The following is a 21,108-nucleotide window of genomic DNA, read 5'->3' on the forward strand; positions in this document are numbered from 1 at the left end:
TGCAGTTTCATCATTCACTGGATCTGTAGCAAGGCCCAATTTCTGATTTTTTAATGAATTATCAAGCATATCCTTTGTGAATGCTATTTTTCATCGATGCATTATATTTACCTTCCACAGTTACTTTCCACTTTTCTGCACTGGATCTCGATAAGCCCGTTTTACATTTTATGAGTTTATTATAACTTCCAAGATTACCAAATTAACCAGATTTTTCTGATAAACTTCTCTTGATCTGCCTTGGTAACCCATTTTCAGGAATTTAGGTCTTTCTGGTGTTTTTCGAAATCTTTCTGCTTGAATTTCATTTTCTTCATCATTTGCCCTCCTTTCTTCCAATGTTTCGGAACTTGGATTAAATTCTACACATTCCTTTTCAGCAACTATTGAAGTTTCTAGTTGTATTTCAGTTTGAAATAGTTGTATAAATTAAGTATTATTATTTTTAATACCTTACAAGTTCCAAGTATACACAAAGGATATGCTTTTGCTCTTTCTGAACATCCAACAATACCTTCTTCTCCCTTTTAAAACAGGTTTTTTTTCTTATTGTATGTAGTCAATGTAGAAGGTTTACTTATTATAATAAAGTAAGATATAGTAGACTTTCTTTTAGACCAGATTTCCTTTCGTTTTGAGGAGCCCACCAGCAGCTGAGCGGTAAAGTCGCTGAACACTGGTAGTTCGGTCCGAGGTTCAAATCCCGCAAGCGGGCTGGCTGCATGGGCGTTTTCGTGGTTTTCCCCCATGTGTAACATGTATACGAGCCAGTTTCCTTTAGAAAGTCCTCCACGAAGGCATCCCTCCCCTTAGGCAGATGGCCCTCGTGTGCTTTGCCATAATTAAATACAACAACACCCTTTTATTTTGAGCTACACTTAATCAAACGCCAGTAAACAGGTGCAGATATAATTTCGATTACTTTCCATTAAAGCCTTACCACTTGTTTCTTTTTTTTATTGTGGAGTATTTCCTGGTCGGCAGTTTGGTCTCCTGGTTTCACTTTCCTGGTGGTAACTGCTATCACTTGTGCAACAATGTTTTTCATCTAATCTCCTTCCCCCTTATTTGACTGCAGTGGATTTCACAATTTGGTATTTTTATCAAGAGGAAGAAATAGCTATTCTGTTTCTTGAAGAGAGAAATGCTCTTTGCAAAGAAAAAAGGTGTTTGAAAAATAACTTCATGAAATTAAAATGTGACTCGGAGGTAATCTAGCTTTTGCACATTCCAGGAAGGAAAACAATTTTCTAAACATAGATGTGGTTTGCTTCATTAACGCATCCCTTTCCTTACTGCACAATTCATGAACTTATTGTCAGGAGTCTATTGAATTTTGCAAATCTAAGCTTCCTTCCTGTTGTGATTTTTTCTGCCTTCTTAGCATGCCTTTGTGGTGTAATAGTCAGCACGCTCGATGCGTATTTGAGAGCTTCGAGTCATGGCGGGAGCATTGCTAATTTTTCATGATTCCTGCTTCGAAATAACCTAATGACTACAGTGGTATCCAAACTAAAAAAGGTATCAGAAATGGGTGGAGCCCGACCCACCTAACCAAATAAGTTGGTCTCGTGGTTATAACAGATAGATGATTATTCTCCACCACCGGATTTGGCAAGTTTATCTGCAATTTTTTATTTAAGAATACTTGCATTGTCTCATCGTGGCCCACCAGTGGCTGAACGATAAAAAGTAGCGAACACTGGTAAATCGACCTGTGTTCAATTCCAGTTGAATGGACTGACTTTGTGTTTTCTGGTTTTTCCCTGTCTAATGGTGACATGAGCCACTGCCCTTTAGAAAGTTCTCCACAAAGACAACCATTCCCTTAGGTGTATGATTTGCAATAAAACAAACCAAGCCATTGGCTACTACTTCCTTTATCCCAAATTAGTTGCTACATTTGAATACATGTGTACTGTTTATTGACACTGATAATTTTATGATTTTGGTTGAACATTTTTCGGAGATTCCAGGGTGCTATACTTTCAATCAACAATATTTACTTACCAAGCGTTCCCTCCTTAAATCAGTACCAGATTAGTTTAAAAATTCCAGGGCTCACACACTCTTAAGCCTTGCCCCATTTTGTAAGGACTCTTCTACCAGTAATCACACAAAACTATCATTTAGTTAATGAATTTTGAAAGGAAATGAACTTTCTGATATATTGGTGGTAGAGTCCTTACAAAATGTAGCATGGTAGGAGTGTGTGAACCTTGTAAATTTGCTTAAAAAAATTGTCCCAAAATAAGTTGCATTTGTAGATAGTAAAAAGTGAGAATGAAAATACCAAGTTGTGATAATTTTAATTGCAAATAATACAATTTTACTTGACAGGGAATTTCTTGCACATAATATAGCTTCGGGATTACATGCTAGGTTTCGTGGAAGAAGATATTTTGACAATGAAGTTTTTGCTTTTTGAGATGTGTTATTTTATATGAGTTCCCTCCACTTGATATCATAATGTTTTCCATACATGTTGTAAAGTTAAAAATACATTGTCAAGCTCTTCTAATTCTATATTTTGAACTTCAAAACCATCAATTAAGTTGTCATTGTTCTTTGTCGGCATCCAATGAGGCAGTGACTGTATTGCGTTAAAAAAAAAAACAATATTAGGTGAATTTAAATCCAGACTATTTGGAGGTTGACATTATAGTTGCAAATTATATTCATCTTTTAAACCTTCTTCTGTGATACTTGGATCATCCACTGCCAAATAAGGCTTAGCATTGTCCTTTTGTATGTATATAGGACTCGATTTTTCACTGCTTGGAAATTTTTCTCGTGTAGCAGGCAAAACTTCTTTTATAATTTTTCTTCCTTCCCCCCCTTCTTTACTAACAATTTCTACAACTTTTCTCACAGCAGTTATTTTTGCAAAAATTTTTAGTTTCTTTTTGAATTTTCTGATTGAGCAAAAGGCCATATTCCAATTTTCCATCAAACGTTTCGTTTCTATTCGAGGCCCATCTTGATCTTGCCACCATTGCCATAAACATTACCTTTGGTAATAAACCTTTTGCTTTTGCAGTGCCTCAAAGGTTCAATTTCATCTAGGGTGATGTAAAACGAAATACTGATTTTCATAATATAAAACCATTTTTCATCGATATAAATATGATCTGACATTTCTGAAAACACCCATTAGTTTTAGTTTATAAACAAAATCAATTTCTGTCGAGCTTATTTTTTTCTGTTCGATTTGGCTTAATGGTAAAATGGAGTATGCCTCAAAACTATTCCCTCCTTGAGAATCCTGTACAACGTTGATTTAGGAATACTAACAGCACACAATAAACTCTCCAGTGATTGTCTTCATTTTATTAGAACATCTTTGATTTTAATCAACTGATGAAAAAAAAAATTTTTTCTTTCATCTGCACTTACCAGTCTTTGTGAACTTGCATTGTAAATTTCTTCATCATTTCTTTTTGACGTCTTTGCTTGCTTCCACAAAGGGGATATTATACTATGATGAACATTAAACTTCATTGGTGCAGCATTTATAGCACTATGGCTTAGTTTATCATTTTTCAAATGTTGCAGTAAAATTGCAATACAGTGTTAAACCCTTTATTATTCATTTCTTCCTTTAGGGTATTTTCTAAACTATTATTCATAATTACAGTTATCGTCACTTTTTATTAGGTTGAATCACATTACTTCTTTTTTCCATTATTTCACATTCGAGTTAACGTTGCTTATAACACCTAGTATACAGCATTATATTCATTGTAGTATTTGTATATTGTATGTGCACTGAACACACAAAAAAAGGACAGTTCTATACCTCCTATTCTACTGGACCGATTTACAAAATTCACATTGCATTTTTCATGTCTCGAAAGCGTGACTTGGGATATATATTAGATTTATATATAATTTTGTTCTTACATAGGTATTTTGACAAAAAATTGGACTTTTTCTGAAATAACATATCAATTTTTCTTCCATATTTCGATTCTACGACTCAAATTATGCCTAGATATTAAATTTTCTAAACTTTGTGGTGCAAAATTTATGGAGAAATTAAAAAAATTATCTGTGTGCAATTTTTTCAGTTTGCACCAAGATTAATTTACTAGGTGAACTTAATATATAGCAACCAATTTTCCTTTCCCTTCCAATATGCCTGAGCAGAAAAAAAAGGCACCTCATTCCTACCTTTTTACATTGTGCATGAGCAGTTAAAAAAGTCACTTTCAAATAATTTTAGCAAGTTAGTTTCTACTTTCAAATAATTTTAGCAAAGTGTCTAAACCACATTTGATGTTTATCACTTTCAACAAATATGCCAAATTTCAAAATGCACCAATATATAAATTCACATATATCTTCAGAAATTTTGAATAAAAAACTGTAATTTTTTGCAGGTATGCATAGAAATATGTCTACTTTATGATGCTGGTAAAAATTTTATAGATTATAATTCAAAATTTTTTGAAAAGTTTATGATTTTTTTTTAAAAAATACAAATTTTTAAAATAAATCATAAAAAATGGGTGATTTTTATTTGGAATGAACCTGAATTTCAAAATGTGAAATGAGGAATCAGATAAGTTTTATAAAAAATAGAGCTTAATAAATATATTCCAAACTCAATTAACATTGAGGTGCTAAAATTTTGAGAGTTTTTTTTTTTAAAACTACTCGTGCAATTTTTACGAGCCAGTTTCCCTTAGAACATCCTCCACGAAGGCATCCCTCTCCTTAGGCAGATAGCCCTAGTTTACTTTGTCATAGTTAAATACACCACCACCACTCATGCAATTTTTACAAAACTTGGTAGTTTGGCATAATTTGAGTCGTAGAATTGAAATATTAAAAAAAAATTGGATGTTATTTCAGAAAAAGTCCGATTTTCCATCAAAATACCTATATTAGAACAATGCTGTATATAAATCTAAGACACATCCTAAGTCGCACTTTCGAGACATGAAAAAAATCAAGTTGAATTTCATCAATCGGCCCAGTAGAACGGGAGATATAGAGCTATACCCCCTTTTTTTGCGCAGTGTACATTTATAATTTATATAGTATTTGTACATTGTATCTATATTGTAGTGTACATTGTATAATTTTATGTTTGTTTATGTACGCTACTTCAGATGAATTTATAGTGACAGGAGTTGTTCCTACAACTTTTTGATCATTTTTAACTCTTTTTTCACTTTCTGTTCTATTTTCTTCTGAAATTTCAGTCTTTATTAACTGTCCATTGGCGAAGTTTAGATTCAATTGAAATTGTTTTAACTTAAAACCACCATATTTCAGAATTGGCTATATACAGTTTTTCATTTTGAAAGTTAAGATTTATCATTTTCATGATTCTGAATTGTTTAGTAAAGCCAGGAAATAATTCCATTTACCTTGCTTTTTCACTGAAAAAGTCTGTTCACATATTTCTTGTTATGAATCTTCCTGGAGCCTGGGACCATAGTATTTGTTACAGAAAAAATAAGAAAGGGAGTTTCATGTTTTTAGACACTCCAAAGTCCATAATTGCGGAGGACTATAGCACAACATGATGGTTGCTTATCTTAATGTTTGTGTGATTACTAATTCAGAAGTCAAACAACAAAAATCAGCATTATATTTTCAAATTTTCACTGTGAAATTTTAAATACACTTCAATCCTCATAAACACACCCATGAACAAAAGAATCGTTTACAACTCCAACATCGTACCTTTTAATATTAAATTTACTTTCCACACAATCTAAAATACGCGACTGAAATTTTCCCACCACGTCTATCATTGCAACATAGGCCATTTCAAAACACACACAACACAAACTGTTGAGCAATTAAACCACTCCAGGAAAAGATTTTTCAACGTCAACAGGGTTGCCATACAACACGCAATTGCACCAAAAAGCAGCGCATAACACATATCGTCACATTTGGTGAAATTAGGGCACATATAAGAGTAGAGCCAAAAAAAAATAAAGGTTAAATTGTGTGCTTTATATTTCAAAATGCTGAACTTTTGTCTCAATTTTGATATCGGCATTAAACGCCTTGAATGCAACACAAATTCATTTGATTTATGGCTTAAGGTTTGATTATCTGCTTATTTTGTAGAGGTGTGCTAAGGCCTTTTTCAAATGTCCCTTGAATTAAGATAAATAAATTATCATAATAAAGTTTTTAAGATACTTTGTATAATTATGCAAAATAAAATCAAGCTCATACCATCCTTGTATAAATGCTTTTAGTAAAAATTTTTATTGGAAATCTTTCTGTTATTTAATATAGCAAATGTATAGTGCTAATCATTTAGGAAATGCTGTATGCTTTTAATTCCTTATGTGTTTACTATAAATATTTGCAAGATTGTAGATCTTGAAATATTATTTTCTGCAATAACTGATAAGGTTTTTCGTAACTAAATATGAGCTAACTGAATTAAATGGAATATAAAAAATTACAGAAGTCTCAAAGAGCTCTTATTTGATATCTTTTGTTTAAAATAATCCTTAAACACACATACATATCAGTTTTTCTCTATATGTTATACCAGAGAAATTATTTTAAATAAACTGGAAAAATTATCTTTGAAAAATAAGACTACTAATAAAGTTGTGTGTATTTGAGTAGTTGAAAGTAGTGCTGAGTCTTTGAATTGAAGGCTTGGTATAATATATATGTGCAGAGTGAACTGAACCAATAAAACTTGATTATTTGATCTTTGATTGTTATGGCCTCCAAACTTATGTTTGCAATAAAAGTAATAAGTATTTCAAATTTGGCTATAATTCTGTTGAATTTCCAGTAGTGCATCCTGATCTGTTTTTAACATAAAGGAAGATTGAAATTTAAGCTATCAGTGTGGTAAGCTCTGCTGTATTTAGCCTTCAGAATGTTGAATCCATCCCTGATGCTTATATTAATTTATTAGAGTTCATATTTCCTTTTCTCATACCTTTTTATTTCTCTTCTGTGTTTTTACATTACACCAGTGCTTCTTAAACCATTTTCCTTTGTGATACCTTTTTACATCAAAATTCTTTCTTGACCCCGATTATTCAATATAAAATAAAAGTACAGTAGTACCTCCTGTAAGTAATACCTCTATTTAAGGTACTGCTCTATTGTTCACGTCCCTTTGATTTAGGCATATAGTGACCTCTTGATAAGGAACACCTCTAGTTAAGATACTATAACATGCCGAACAAGTGTTAATTTAGAAGTCAAACAACAAATATCAGCATTATATTTTCACAGGACATCATCCTCAGCTGCAAAAGTGCAAATGAACGAGATAAGATAAATAATTTACATTGGTCAAAATAAGAGAGCCTTAAAATTTCACATTAAAGAACACGAGGCATATGTTGCTCATCATTGTTGGTAAAAAAATCACACTTTAAATTTTTCTGCGGCCAAAATTATTCAAAAAGCATCTTCCATTGGTGAACTGGATTTTCTAGAGGCATTTCACATTCAAAAAAAATCTTTCTGTTCTAGTTAATGACCCTAATTCCAATCCATCTTTGCGTTCAGCCTTTAGAGAAATTATGTTTTGGTTCTGCTTTCATCAACAGATGGCGCCAGTAGCTTGACTCCTGTCAAGTCTTTCTTATCTTATCACTCTATCTTATTTTGTTCATTTGTGCTTTTGCAGCTGAGGATGATGGTTCGATAAACGCATCAAAACTAGTCCTGTGAAAATTTGAAAATATAACGCTGATATTTGTTTGACTTCTAAATTAATAAGGGACATCTCTATTTAAAGGACTATTCTATTGCTTCCGTTCCTTTGAATTTAGGCATGTATTCATCTCTCAAGGGACAAAACATCTGGGCAGGTAGGTGTCCCTTATTTGGGGATACTGTATAAGGAAAAATATTTTCCCATAAAAATTATCAGTAAATTAAAAGAGTTGTTTTAGGCTTTGTTTTAAGTATGAAAAATTGTTGTAAGAAAATCATACCGTAATGAGATAGGTGTGTTTGTTTTTTGCTGCATGGCAAATTAAATCTTGGTACAATATTTTGCACTGCTGGATGTAGAGCATCTTTAATGCTTTTCAGCAATGAACAACTAGATATAATAAATATGAAAGCTTAAAAATAAAAAAATGATATTTCAACACAAGTATGTGGTACTGAAAGGCAGAACATTTAATGCTGTTTGAAAAATCATGCAAAATATCAGTTATCCTGATCCAGAATTCAGTCGTAGATTTTTTTTAGAAACTCAAGCTTATGTTTGAGTTACTGGATAGCCCACAAATTTCTCTTGAGTTTTATATGGCAAGTGATCAGTCTCATTAATATCAATCAAAAATTCTTTTTGAGTTCAAGATAACTTTTGGAAATCAAAATTTGATATAAATTGTTTTCAACACAGTGTTTCTAAGATTTTTATGTATGTATAATAAATTTGTGCAAGTAAAGTTTTACAATTATTTCTTTTTAATAATAAAATTTTTGATAGTCAAGCATTTTGAATGAATCATTTTTCACACTCTTTTTCTGGTCTTTTTAATAAAACCTTGAATTTTATTTGAAATAAACATACTTATATTTTTTGTTAATTATCTACTCATCGGAGTATTGCTCTGATTCTGTAGGGCAAATCAAAGAAACTACTAATCAGAGTAGTAGTGCTTTTTAAAAGAAGCCATGGAAAAATCAATTCATATATTTCTTGAAGACCCTGAAGAAAAACTTACAAATCCAACGACACTGAAAGCTGAATTTTCATTATTTGAGGCAACAAATAAATGAACAAAGAACTTAGATTTGTTATTTGATGCCCTGAAAACTATAAAACCAAGCTCAGTAGCTAGTGAATGACTGTTTTCAATTTCAGGCAATATTGTGTCTAAATTAAGAACAAGACTTAGACTAAAAACAGGTATCATTTATTAGTAATAATTTAAAAAGACAAAAAAGCTTTTATTTTGGAATTTTAGTTGTAAGCTTCATGCTTCAGTTATACCTAGAAAAATGTCTAAAGGAAAGTGTAAAATTTAAAGGATTGCCTTATTTATGAAATTGCAAATTTTGCATGAAAATCTCCATAAACGATCCTAAAATAGTTATCATGACAAACTAAATGATGAAACTGCCACAAAAAAGGCTTGATTAAAAGTTAAAAGAATAATGAGAATGATATATGACTCACCTAAAAAACAATACAGGGATTTTATGATTTTTTTCTCATTCCAATGTCTCTTCTGGTTTTTGTCATATTAATACAAATAACAAAATTTTCAGATGTATAAAAAAAAGAAATCCACAGTTGCTGTCTTAGCAAGAAATTTGCAGAAAATGCCATTGAGCTGCCCTATTGTTGATGAGAAATTAGCTAAACAGATGCTGTTGGAAATTGGAATTGAAAAGTTACAACAAGATTATGTTGCCATCTTTGTTGGTGAGTTTAATTTTTTAAAATAAGTGAATAAACTTAAAATATATTTTTTAGTTAATTTACATGAAACTAAGCTTACATCAGAAAATATATACAGGATAAGAGCTCAATTAAATAATCATAAAATCCTATGATCCGTTAATGTTTTGTAATTTTTTTAATACTATTTTTATATTTTTTAAAATAATTTTTGTTTATGTAATAATTTTGGCTGTGCATCCTTATATAGCATTGTGAGGAATGTTTTTCCTCTTGGCCCATTATCCTTGGATATATAGAGCAGGGATCCTTGGATATATAGAGCAGAGATTGTTGTTTGACTTCTGAATTAGTATATAGAGCAGGGTTCTCAACCGGTGGTACACGTACCTCTGGTGGAAAACAAAAGAAAAATAGTGGTGCACAAAGAAGCAAAGTATTTTTAACTATTAAATTCAAAAATTAAAACCGCAACATTCTGATTGAGTTTTTTTCTCTAACACTCATAAATTTATGCGATCTGAGCTTTGTTCAAGAATGGTGACGGTAGTAGTACTTTGTAGTGGTGGTACCAAAGGTTTTCAATTTTTGTTTAGGTGGTATGCGTTAGTCAAAAGGTTGAGAACCGCTGATATAGAGAATTACCATATTAGTTGATGCATTCGTTTAAAATTTTGTCTTTTACATCTTCTTACTATGATCATATGCTTTATCTTTTACAGTACAAATTCCGAAATCCGGACGTCCGTTTTCCGAGATGATTTAAAATCCGGACCTCAAAGCCACAAACATTTTTTTTATATGCTTTACGCATGCATATTTGATTTTTCCTTCCATAATTAAACATGTGGAGATTTTCACTTAAAAAATTCCGATTCTTAATTTCACTTAGGCACTAAATAAAATACCTCGTTATGGAAAAACAATCATGTCAGCATAAATTTGCGAGATTAATCATTTGGTTTTATAGCTGAGTGTCTACTTGTCATACAACTCAAACTGAAACATTCACCTATTTTATATCCCTAATGCCTAACTTGCAAGTCACTATTTATTATATTTTGCTTTCATCATTGCATGTTTATTAGTACATGACAGTTTCAGTAATAACTCATACAGTGATGTCTAAACTTTTTTTTTATATTAGCAATTGAATAACAAGAGTATAGCAACCTTTTATGCTAACATTACGCTTGGTGATGATTATAAATTTTTAAATGCTCTAAGAAATGTTGTCGAGGAAAAATTCAACAAAAATTTCTTTTCATATGCTAAAAATAGATTTTGTTAATGAAACTCATAGGCCAAAGATTATATTTAGTGCTATTTTAATTAAGAATAACTGATATGTTATTCACCATAAACCCAGAAGCGGCGGCAGAATATTTTGGCAACGGAAGGCAGAATTTAGGGAAGACGAAATTTTTGGAATTCGGGGAAGCACCAAGCGGCAAAATTAAGGGATGTGAAGTTTTTTATAATGCAAACCTTTCCTAATCGGAAAACATGCATGGCCTTGAGCATATGAAGGAGTAACAGTTTTCTCTGTTATATATTGTGTAAATAATAGAGCGTGGATGACACAAGTGCTAATGAATGATTGGTTTGAAAATCATTTTATACCCGAGGCTCGCCAATATATGAGTTTGGTTGGTTTACCTGATGACTCAAAAATAGTCTTGATTGTAGACAACTGTTCGGCTCATACTTCACTTAAAGTTTTAGTGAAAGATATGTATCCGTATTATTCTTCTCTCCAAATTGTGCATCTGTCATTCAGCCTATAGATATCGGATTAGTGTATGTGTTGAAATGCAGATACAAAGCAGCATTTTTAAAATCCATGTTGAATTTCTTGTACAATGTAAGACTATTCAAGAATTTTTGAAATATTTTAGCATAAAATCTGCTGTGTGGAGCATCGCAAGATCATGGAGGGATGCATCTCCAGATACATTAAAAAATGCTTGGCATAATTTATGGCCAGCTGCCATATTTCATGGTGAGGAGGATAAAGATGTTAGCCACAAATTTGAAGGTTTTCGGATATCGCAAACTAAAGGTGAAATTTTCCAGTTAATGGATTTTGTAAAGAAATGTGGAGAAGCAATAATAAATGAAGATGATATAGCAGAAGTTTTTTATTACGATGACAATGCCCCAATCATCAATCAACGGACAGTGAAATCTGTAGTATGGTTCTAGATTCAGAAATTATTGCTACCGATAGTGAAGAAATTGAGAGAGAGGTTATTGAAAATGAAATAATTTCAATTGACAAGTTAGTCATTATTCTTGACACAGCAATTTCAAGACTTAAACAGTGGAACTTTGTAACAGAATAATAAATTATGCTTGTTTATAGAATTAAAGAGAAAGTATTAGCACAAAAAATGAAGCAACTTCCATTGAAAGAAATGTTTAATAAAATAAACAAATAAATATTAAGCTTTTTTTTGTAAATTTTGATACCGTAATCATAATTGCTGTTTATTTCATAAATTACGATTTCATATTTTTAATTGTATAATTTCTGCACGCCATCTTACCAGATTTAAATTGATGATCTAATATTCAGAAAAATCTCAAATTCGGAATCGCCAAAGTCCCGATGAGTCCGGATTTCAGACTTTGTACTGCATTTGTAACGTAAGCATTAAAAAAGGGGTTTAAAGTGTCTTTACATCTGTATATATTCTTGTTTGCTCTGCCACAAGGACTATGTTCATATTTTTGAAAATGGTTAAGAACATTTTCTGAACATATTTATATGCATATTTTCTCTTCCATATTTGTAATTTTTGTCATGCTAGGTTACTCTTTTACAAGTGCATTTTACTGTTGTTTGTATAATGCAAGTCTCTCCAATTTTATGATTAGTGTTATGTCATGTATATCTATCAAGAACTGAAATGTATTAATTATTGAAATTAGTATAAACTGAACTACTATTTCTCTTAATAATTTGTATTTATTTTTTAGGGATGGAACTTGCATCTCTTGAGGAAACTAATTATTTTCTGCAGCAGGATCTTTTTTCTCCTCAAGCTATTTCTTGTATTAAAAAATTGCACTGTGTGTTGGAGCTTACTATAATAGGATTAAAAAGTCTTGGTTTGTGCCCAATGTATTTGAGAGAATTAGTGAGGTAATAAACTTGCCTTGTGTTATTTAATATCACTATTATTTTATATGTGCATATTTTATAATTTATTTTGATCTTTTATAGGATTGCTATAAGTCATTATACTTCAACAACTGACATTGATTTACAGTATTTTTTTTCATTTCAAATCCCTTTGTATCTTATCCGACCATTGTTAAACAAGTGAGTCCATCATTTTATTTTCTCTTATTTAGGTTGAAGCACTTTTATGGTAACAAAGAATATATATCAAAGTTCTTTTAATTTATGTTTTGAATTCAAAATATGTTACGCAAGATATATATGTGCTACATTTTCTGTATTAGATTGAGGCCTACTATTTGGGAACTTTCTTTGCTGAGTTCAGATGGGAATTATATGAAGCAGTCTGTTCATCATTTCTTTACTACACCTACAGTGGAACACATTTTTGCACCAAAATCTTATCGTAATATTTGTTTTATTATACCCCATTATTTGTATTTCTTTATGTGTACTTATATGTGTGTGTGTGTTATAATTTTAATTTTTATAACAATTTTGTGCATTTGTTTTTACAATTATGTGTTCCTTGTAATCAATGCAATTTTTTTTTCCTTCTTCTTTTTTCACTTTGCTTCAATTTGAATGTTAGCAATGGCATTTGCTCATTAACTGAGTTGAAAATTGAATTATACAAAATTGTAAGTTTGTCCCCTAGAAGTAAAATGGGGATTATTTGATGGATTGTTTACTGCTAGTCAGAAGTTAGTTAGTGATGTATTTAAAGTACTTCTTCATTTACCAAGAGCAGCTACAGGTTTTTTTTTTTTTTTTTTTTTTTTTTTAATGGAATGGATTTCAAGTTTTGAATTTTTTGCATTGTATTTATGTGTCACTTCCTTATCTGTTCACATTAAATCTTTAATTTAAAGCTCATTAATATGCATCTTGCAAAAATTATGATGCTTATTGGTTTCTGTTGAAATTAAGAGGAATATAGTAACTTTTTTTCCTGAAATTAAGAGAAAGATGGTAATTCTAATTTTAGTATATTGTATTAACAGAAGATTGGAAATTACTAAATTAATTTTTATTACAACAGAATGAAAGTTTGGGAATTGTATAGGTGATACAGGGTGAATCTGAAAAAGTGGGCAAAGCTTTATGGGATGATAAAATTTGTCATAGAAATGTTGCTATTTAAGCAAAATTTCGGCCAAAATACAAATGGCGAGAGGTTATCTGGCATTGTAAATGGTATAAAAAGTTTCAGTCTTTGCATCCAATGGCATTTTCTACCTTTGATTGCTGAGAAGATGACTAGTTATATGAACCATGAAATTTCCAGAATGATGGATTGGTTGAGATGGTCCAATAGCTTGGCCACTAAGATCACCGAATCTCTCATGTTTGGACTTGGACGTGTCATGTGGGGCCGTATGAAAAGCCTAATCTATGAGTGCTCTGTTGAAACCAATATGGATTTAGTCACCAGCATCTCCATTGTTGCCGGTGATACTCAGGAAATGTCTGGTGTCTTCCCAAGTGTGTGTCAGTCCTTATACTGCAAGTATGAAGCCTACATTAAAGCTGGCAGAAGGTCTTTGGAGCAGTTTGTTTGAGCATGTACATCAATTGCATTCCTGTTAATAAAATGTTTTCTGAAGTATCTACTGTCATTCTTTAAATATGACAACCACCTATTAATATATGGAAAACTACCTATTAACTTCTCACTGCTTGCCTTCCGACCATACATTCTATGACGAATATTGCTCATATAGCTGCGTTTTCTCACCCTGTTAAGTTTTGCCCACGTTTCAGATTCACCCTGTATCCTAGTGCAAATTTCTGAGGTATTTTATCACTGTGTTTCATTGAAATTATTGAACATTTGAAGTTTGTACTACATCTCACATAATGGATTGCAATATATCACAATTTAGTCACTAGTTGTCCCAAACCTACGAATTCTCCTCTCATGACTGAAATGAAATTTAATACAGTGTAGCCAATTATTTTGTTATATGTAATTTATTTAAAATGGGGCATAGCAAAGTATTTTTCTTATCCTATTGGAAACCAGCAGTTTTTTGAAGGTGGCACAGGTGTTTTTTTCTTAGGAATCATTGACATGTTTAGTTACTTTTACCTATGAACTGATCTCATTAAACATTTCTGCTGCTGAATACTTTTATTCAATTAGTAAACGGGAATTAATGAATTTTTGTTATATCTCTTCACAGAAGTTAAATTTACAAATAAAAAGATGATTTAAAATTATGAGCTGTGAAAAATATGGATGAGAACATTGTAGAACTTGTAAGTGGTACAGAGTAGATCTTGAATAGTACCCCACTTATTTCTCATGTTGCCTATACCTAGTATCCTGTTGGCCTCTTTATTCCAACTTAGCCTGGAATCCAAAACAATTCCCAGGTAAGTAGCGTCTTAAAAGTCCTGTGGAGCTGTTGGTCTCCATAAAATAACTCTGTCTCTTTTTGGTTCTGAAAGTAAAAACCTGAAAGGTTGTTTTGTATTTGCAATCATTTCACTGCTTTTATTTACCAAGTTAAAAGGATATTAAGGGCAATGTAAGTGAAGCCTAGATAATATGGACATCTCAATCACCAGAACATGAAACAAGGTAATCAGCAAAGGGAAGGATCTGCCCCCCAGGATGTCAATTCATAAAGTAGTGAACAATATCGTTGGTCATGTTGTTGAAGAGAACAGGACTCAGGACTAAACCCTGAGGAAACCTTCATGTACTTTGTCTATAGGCAGAGATATCTGATCCAAATTTAGTTCTGATAAAGTACTTGTCCAGAAAAGATTTAATCCAGCAATACATATTTCCACAAATACCAATATCAATTAAGTTCCTGAGCAGCCCTTTTCTCCATACTGTATCAAAGGCCATCTGGAAGTCGACCAACACTGCTTCAGTACTCTTTTTAAGATGGAGGCCATCTTTTATCTTCTGTGTGAGTCTTGATATCTGTTTAAAAGCAATTTTATATTTTCTAAAATCGGCCTGTTTATCATAAATACTACAGAGTTTCTCAAGATGGTGATTGAATCCTCAATGAGGCATTCAGTCGGTTTACATATTACGCTAGTAAGTGATATTGGACGAAAGCTAGTGAAAACACCTGGGTCTTTACCAGTTTTAAGAATAGATATTATTTCTCCTGTATGTCACACACTATCGTCCAAGTGGGGTTAATAAGTCTGCGTAAGATTTTTCATAGACTTTTTACCAAGATTAATGAGGAACACTGGCAGGATTCCATCCAGTCCTGCCCCTCAGGGGCTCACTTTTGTGAGTACGGGTGTGGCAATCCCAAGGTACCCTAGCCCTTCAGGGGATCATCTTGTTGAGATGGGGTTCACAATCCTGTAGCCCTAGTGATCTTTCCTCCTGTCTTCTTCATCTCTCTTTATCTGTGGTAATTTCTTTTCTTTTGCCCTTGTGGTTTTCCTTTCCGGAGGTTTGGGCTCAAAGTGAGATTCTAATGCATCCCTTTGTTTCTAGTTTCTCACAGAGAGAAAACTGCCTATGTGTTTGCCTTGCATTGTGACCTGTAAGGCTGGAAAGGAGGGTCCTGGTAGTTGAGGGGCAAGGTACTGTCCCCAACACACTGCTTTGGCCTCTGTTTCAGATTGAAACAGGAGGCACTTGGTTGTCTCCACTAGTATCGGCTGGTCACTTGTACTTAGGGTCAGTGGCTTGGGGATAAGCTTTTGGGAGTTCCTGCTTTTAGGAAAGCTGACTGGGTCTTCAGATTGCGTATAGACCCGGTTAACCTTGGCGTAGGTTTCTGCATCCCCTTATTGAGCTCCGTGGTGGGTGGGGCTGCCGGGTCCCATTCTTAATTATTTTCTTTCAATATGGCTCAAAACGATTTAATAAATACAAATGAACATAATTATGCATCAAAATAAGTGAAAACAAACCTAAATGTAAATCCAGCAAGTCCACCGCAATTTCTTGTCATAAATGATTTCACAGGCAATCTAAAAAAAGGCTGTCACCATTTTTAATTCAAAAGTGCGTCCAATCTTCAATTGGGGAACCAAAGAATGTCAAACAGTTGCGCTCTGGAGATCTAGTTGAAACTATATCAGCTACTCAGTCTGCAACACTCTTTGGATTGATTAAACTTGGACAAATCGATGTTAAACTGTCAGCACATAAAACACTCAATTTTTCTCATGGTGTTATCTCAGAGATCGACCTCCTTTACGTTTCAGAAGAGGCAATTGTCTCTGAGTTGCATGACCCGAATTTCTGTGCTGCCAAATGGATCAAGATGTGCAAAGAAGGTCAGTTGACTGATACAAAGCATATAGTCCTGATCTTCAAGTCGCCTGATCTGCCAAAAAGTATTAAGGCCCTGTAAGACCTTACATACTGAAACCTTTGCGATGCTTTCAGTGGCCATTCAAAAATGTCCTGTCATGGCAAAATCACATGTGCGTGCTGCTCTGTGGGAGGCCATGACAACGAAAATTGCAATGCTGAGCCACTGCACAAATTGCAAAGGAAACCACACAGCATTCTCACGACAGTGTCCGAAGTGGAAATCAGAAAAGGAGCTACAGACAGTAAAAGTAACAAAAGATATATCTTATACAGAAACAAGAAAATTCAACAAGCAAAGCTGAACCTGTTCAACAAGCTAAGCTTCGGAGGTACTGTTTCACGAGGAAAGATAGTCTTGCAGGTGAGCATGTGCTCCGGGGTGTCGGCCTCCTGACTTCACTTGACTATCCCTCTAGTCCGATATCTTTAAGCACAGGCCTCTAAGCTGTTGCCATTCAAGTAAATATACAGAACTTACTTTCAGTCTGTTCTGTTTATTTGCTCCCAAATCATATTGCTCAACTAGAATTAGATGACCTAATAAAAAACTGCCTGAATCCTTCATCATCATAAGGGACTTAAATGGACATAGTCCACTGTGGTGAAGTAGAGATGGAAACCCCCAGAGGAGACAAATTGAGCAAATGATTGAAGACTCCTCAATAACGGATAGAATCCCTACTTCCATGAGCCTACAAGAACATTTCATGCTCTAGATCTGGCTATCTGTTCACCATCTCTCCTGCCTTTTAGTACATCTAGTGTCAGAAATGACCTTTATGATAGTGATCATTTTCCCATTTTGGTATCTATAACATGAGATAGAATAAATACCTTATCAAGATCTCCCCGTTTCTTACTTACTAGGGCAGACTGGGAACTCTTCCTGTCTCCTGCAGAGATCATTGAAGAGATGGTAAAAGATGTGCCAATTGACGAAGCTGTGAAAAATCTTGGATGTCGTTATTCAAACAGCTATGGTCTCTGTTCCAAAAACATCAAAAAAGCTTCCAAAGTATACAAAACCATGGTGGAACCATGAATGTCATGATACACTGAAACAACAGAGAAAAGCTTGGCGAGGTTTTCATAAGCACCCCACCTTTGTCAAACCTTATTACCTTCAAAAAAGCTGGAGCAAATGCAAGAAGAGTGAGGTGTAAATGCCAGTGGGATTCGTGGATGTCCTATGTGTCTGGAATAACAACCTCTATGTCTACTAAACGAGTATGGGAAAGAGTTAGAAAAGCATGCGTACTGTACAAAGACCACTCACTTTCCTTTCTGGAAAAAGATGGCCAAGTGATCAGCACAAGAGAAGAAATTGCAAGTACAATTGGTGAGAATTTTGCTGCCATTTCTAGTGGCAGCAACTACCTGCCGACATTTCTTTCTGTTAAGTGACACTATGAAAAAGCTCTCATTCAATTCAACTCTCCCATCTGCGAGCCATACAATAGTGAATTTTCCATGTTTGAGCTGGGTAGGGAACTGATGCAGACACACAGATCAAGCCCGGGTCTGATATAGTATCAGTTATGATATGCTGAAGCATCTATCCTATAAGTCATTGGTTGCCCTTCTCACCCTTATCAATCTAGTGTGGAAGGAGCATTCCTTTCCCAGTGAATAGCAGAGAGCTGTTGTCATCCCCATAGCTAAACCAGGGAAAGACCCGAAAAATCCCTCAAACTACCCGACCTTACAAGTTAAGTTTTTAATTTATTTGAAAAAATGGTAAACTGCTGCCTAGTCCATTATTTAGAAAAATACAGAGAAATCTCACCATATCAGAGTGGTTTACGTAAAGGTAGAACAGCTATGGATAATATGATCCTTTTGGAAACCTCAAACCGTAATGTCAAAAGAAACCATTTAGTGTCAATATTTTTTTATATTCAAAAAGCTTATGATTATGGGGATATGGGATATTACGTGATCTTTACAACAGTGGCTTGTGCGGCAACTTGCGAATTTTCATAAGGAATTTCTTGAAGGCTAGGTTTTTTTCAAGTAAGAATTGGCTCAGTAGCATCAGATGTGTTTTGTCAAGAAGAAGGTGTGCCTCAAGGCTGTGTTCTTAGTGTTACTCATTTTAGCTTAAGAATAAACTCTGTTTTAAAGGAACTTCCTCCTTCCATTTCAGGTTCACGATATGTTGATGACCTGCAGATAAATCGTCAAGGTGCTGATATGAGATACGGGGAGAGACAGTTGCAGATTGCTCTGAATAAGATTCAAAAGTGGTCAGAGGGTGAGGGCTTTATATTTTCAAAAGAGCTGTGTGCGTGCACTTTTGTAAAAAGCGGAATCTTCATCCTGAGCTTACCTTTAGGATTCGTTGATTCCAGTTGTCTCAAGTAAAATTTTTGGGTATGGTGTTTGATCGTAAGCTTAGCTTTCTTCCTCATGTGTTATATTTAAGGAAGAAATGCTTCAAAATAGTAAATCTACTAAAAGTACTGGCGAACAACTCCTGGGGTGTGGAACATAGCTCTTTACTTCATATTTACAGATCACTTGCATGTGCCAGATTAGGCTACAGCTCAATTGTGTATGGATGTACGCAGCCTTCTGTTTTAGTGAAACTTAATCCCATACATCATCAGGCTCTGAGGATTAGTTTGGCAGCTTTCAGAACATCTCCTGTGCAGAGGCTGTTAGGAAATGGCACTTTAACTACGGCGTGAGCAATTGTCTCTTTACCAATATTTCAATATTATGTTGCAGTCTGATCATCCTTTCCAGGTCTGAAGGCTTGATGACTGTCACAAACGTTTATTTTCTGCACAACCTCTTAATGTACTTCCTTCCTTCCTGAAAGAACAGAAACGCTGATAAAAAAATTTTGCTTGTCTGATATCAAGGCCCAGGCAGTGAAGCATGTAGAAATTCCACCTTGGTATAATCCGAAAATTGAGCTTCTGGAAGTTTTTCAAAATCTTAATAAGAGTGACACTAATAAGGTAACGTACAGGCAAATTTTTCTTGAGCACAGGGAATGAATACAACACTTTTATTCCCATATATACAGATGGTTCAAAATCAATTGGTCATGTAGGAGCGTTGTTTGTAACTGAAAACCACACTGAAAGCAAACAATTGCAAGAAGCATGTTCTGTTTTTACTGCTGAATTAACTACTGTGTATATCGCTCTTACATTCATCTCTTAACAAATTCAGAAAAAGTTCATAATTTACACAGACTCTTAGTGCTCTAAAATATTTAAGTAAATTTTCTGACACTCGAAATCCTCTGCTAGTAGACATTCTTATAATACATAAAAAACTAGGATATGATATTCTTTACTGCTGGGTCCCTAGACATGTAGGCATAAAAGGTAATGAGCTGGCAGACACAGCTGCAAAGTCTGCAATTGCTTTGTTGAATCCACTTGTTCCTTTTAATGATATCAAAATGGCCATCAAGCAAAGAATCTCAACTAAATGGCAGTTATTCTGGGATGATCAGGTTTCAAATAAATTGAGAAGTGTCAAACCTAAATTATAGTACTGGAAGACAAATAGAAACAGGAGGGAGGAGGTAATTTTAACCCGCCTTCGTATCAGTCACACTCGAGCCATCCATGGTTATCTGTTGAAGGCCAAGATTCAACCAAAGATTCCAAACTGTAATGGTGTTTAAACTGTTTTTCACTTTTTAATTGAATTTCTGCATTTTAACAGACTTCGGTTGAAATATTTTAATGACTCTGACTTGCCTCTGGACCTTGTAATCGGGAAAAAAGCCAATACAAATTTATTTGACTACCTGAAAGGGGCAGGTCTTTTTAATTTAATTTGCTTTTGTCTTGCTGTTACACCTTAGTATTTTAATGAAATGTATTTAAAATGATTTCATGTTTTAGAATTTTACACTTACATTTAATATCATCAGGTATAGGCAACTTAATCTGAGCATTGATCATTTCATCAGTTTTGGATGTTATACAGTTCATGTGGTTTTAACCTTGTCTGTCTATTTGTATATATGTCTTGTTTTATCAGCTGTGTTTTAAGTGCCTGACATGTAGTTCGGTACGTATAACCTTTAAGGTTTAGCGCCAGAGTATCTACACATCCATCCATCCATCCAGTCCTGCTCTCTTTCAATGTGGTAATTGCTTAATGCCACATTTGAGTTCCCATTCAGAAAAAGGTGAATTAAAAATGTTGTCCATTTCTTGATAAAGGCAAGTTTGTGGGCAATTAAGAGGATCCCTTGGGATTTTAGTAAAAGGA

The 21,108-nt window shown here is 33.7% G+C and overlaps 1 protein-coding gene across 2 annotated transcripts in view; it reads left to right on the top strand.

Annotated features, from left to right (window-relative positions):
• The window catches only part of Zwilch (zwilch kinetochore protein), a 129,283-nt gene that overhangs the window by 99,482 nt on the left and 8,693 nt on the right, over positions 1-21,108 (top strand). For both annotated transcript variants that reach the window (XM_085809829.1, XM_085809830.1), the window contains exons 13-16: positions 9,238-9,394; positions 12,353-12,518; positions 12,600-12,698; positions 12,842-12,963. In XM_085809829.1, coding sequence (XP_085665955.1) covers positions 9,238-9,394; positions 12,353-12,518; positions 12,600-12,698; positions 12,842-12,963 — 544 coding nt within the window. The remainder of the gene's footprint in view (positions 1-9,237; positions 9,395-12,352; positions 12,519-12,599; positions 12,699-12,841; positions 12,964-21,108) is intronic.

This window comes from Stegodyphus dumicola, chromosome X2, assembly GCF_044657685.1.
Source record: "Stegodyphus dumicola isolate Sdum_Otavi_A_Nest chromosome X2, ASM4465768v1".
Classification (NCBI taxonomy): domain Eukaryota; kingdom Metazoa; phylum Arthropoda; class Arachnida; order Araneae; family Eresidae; genus Stegodyphus; species Stegodyphus dumicola.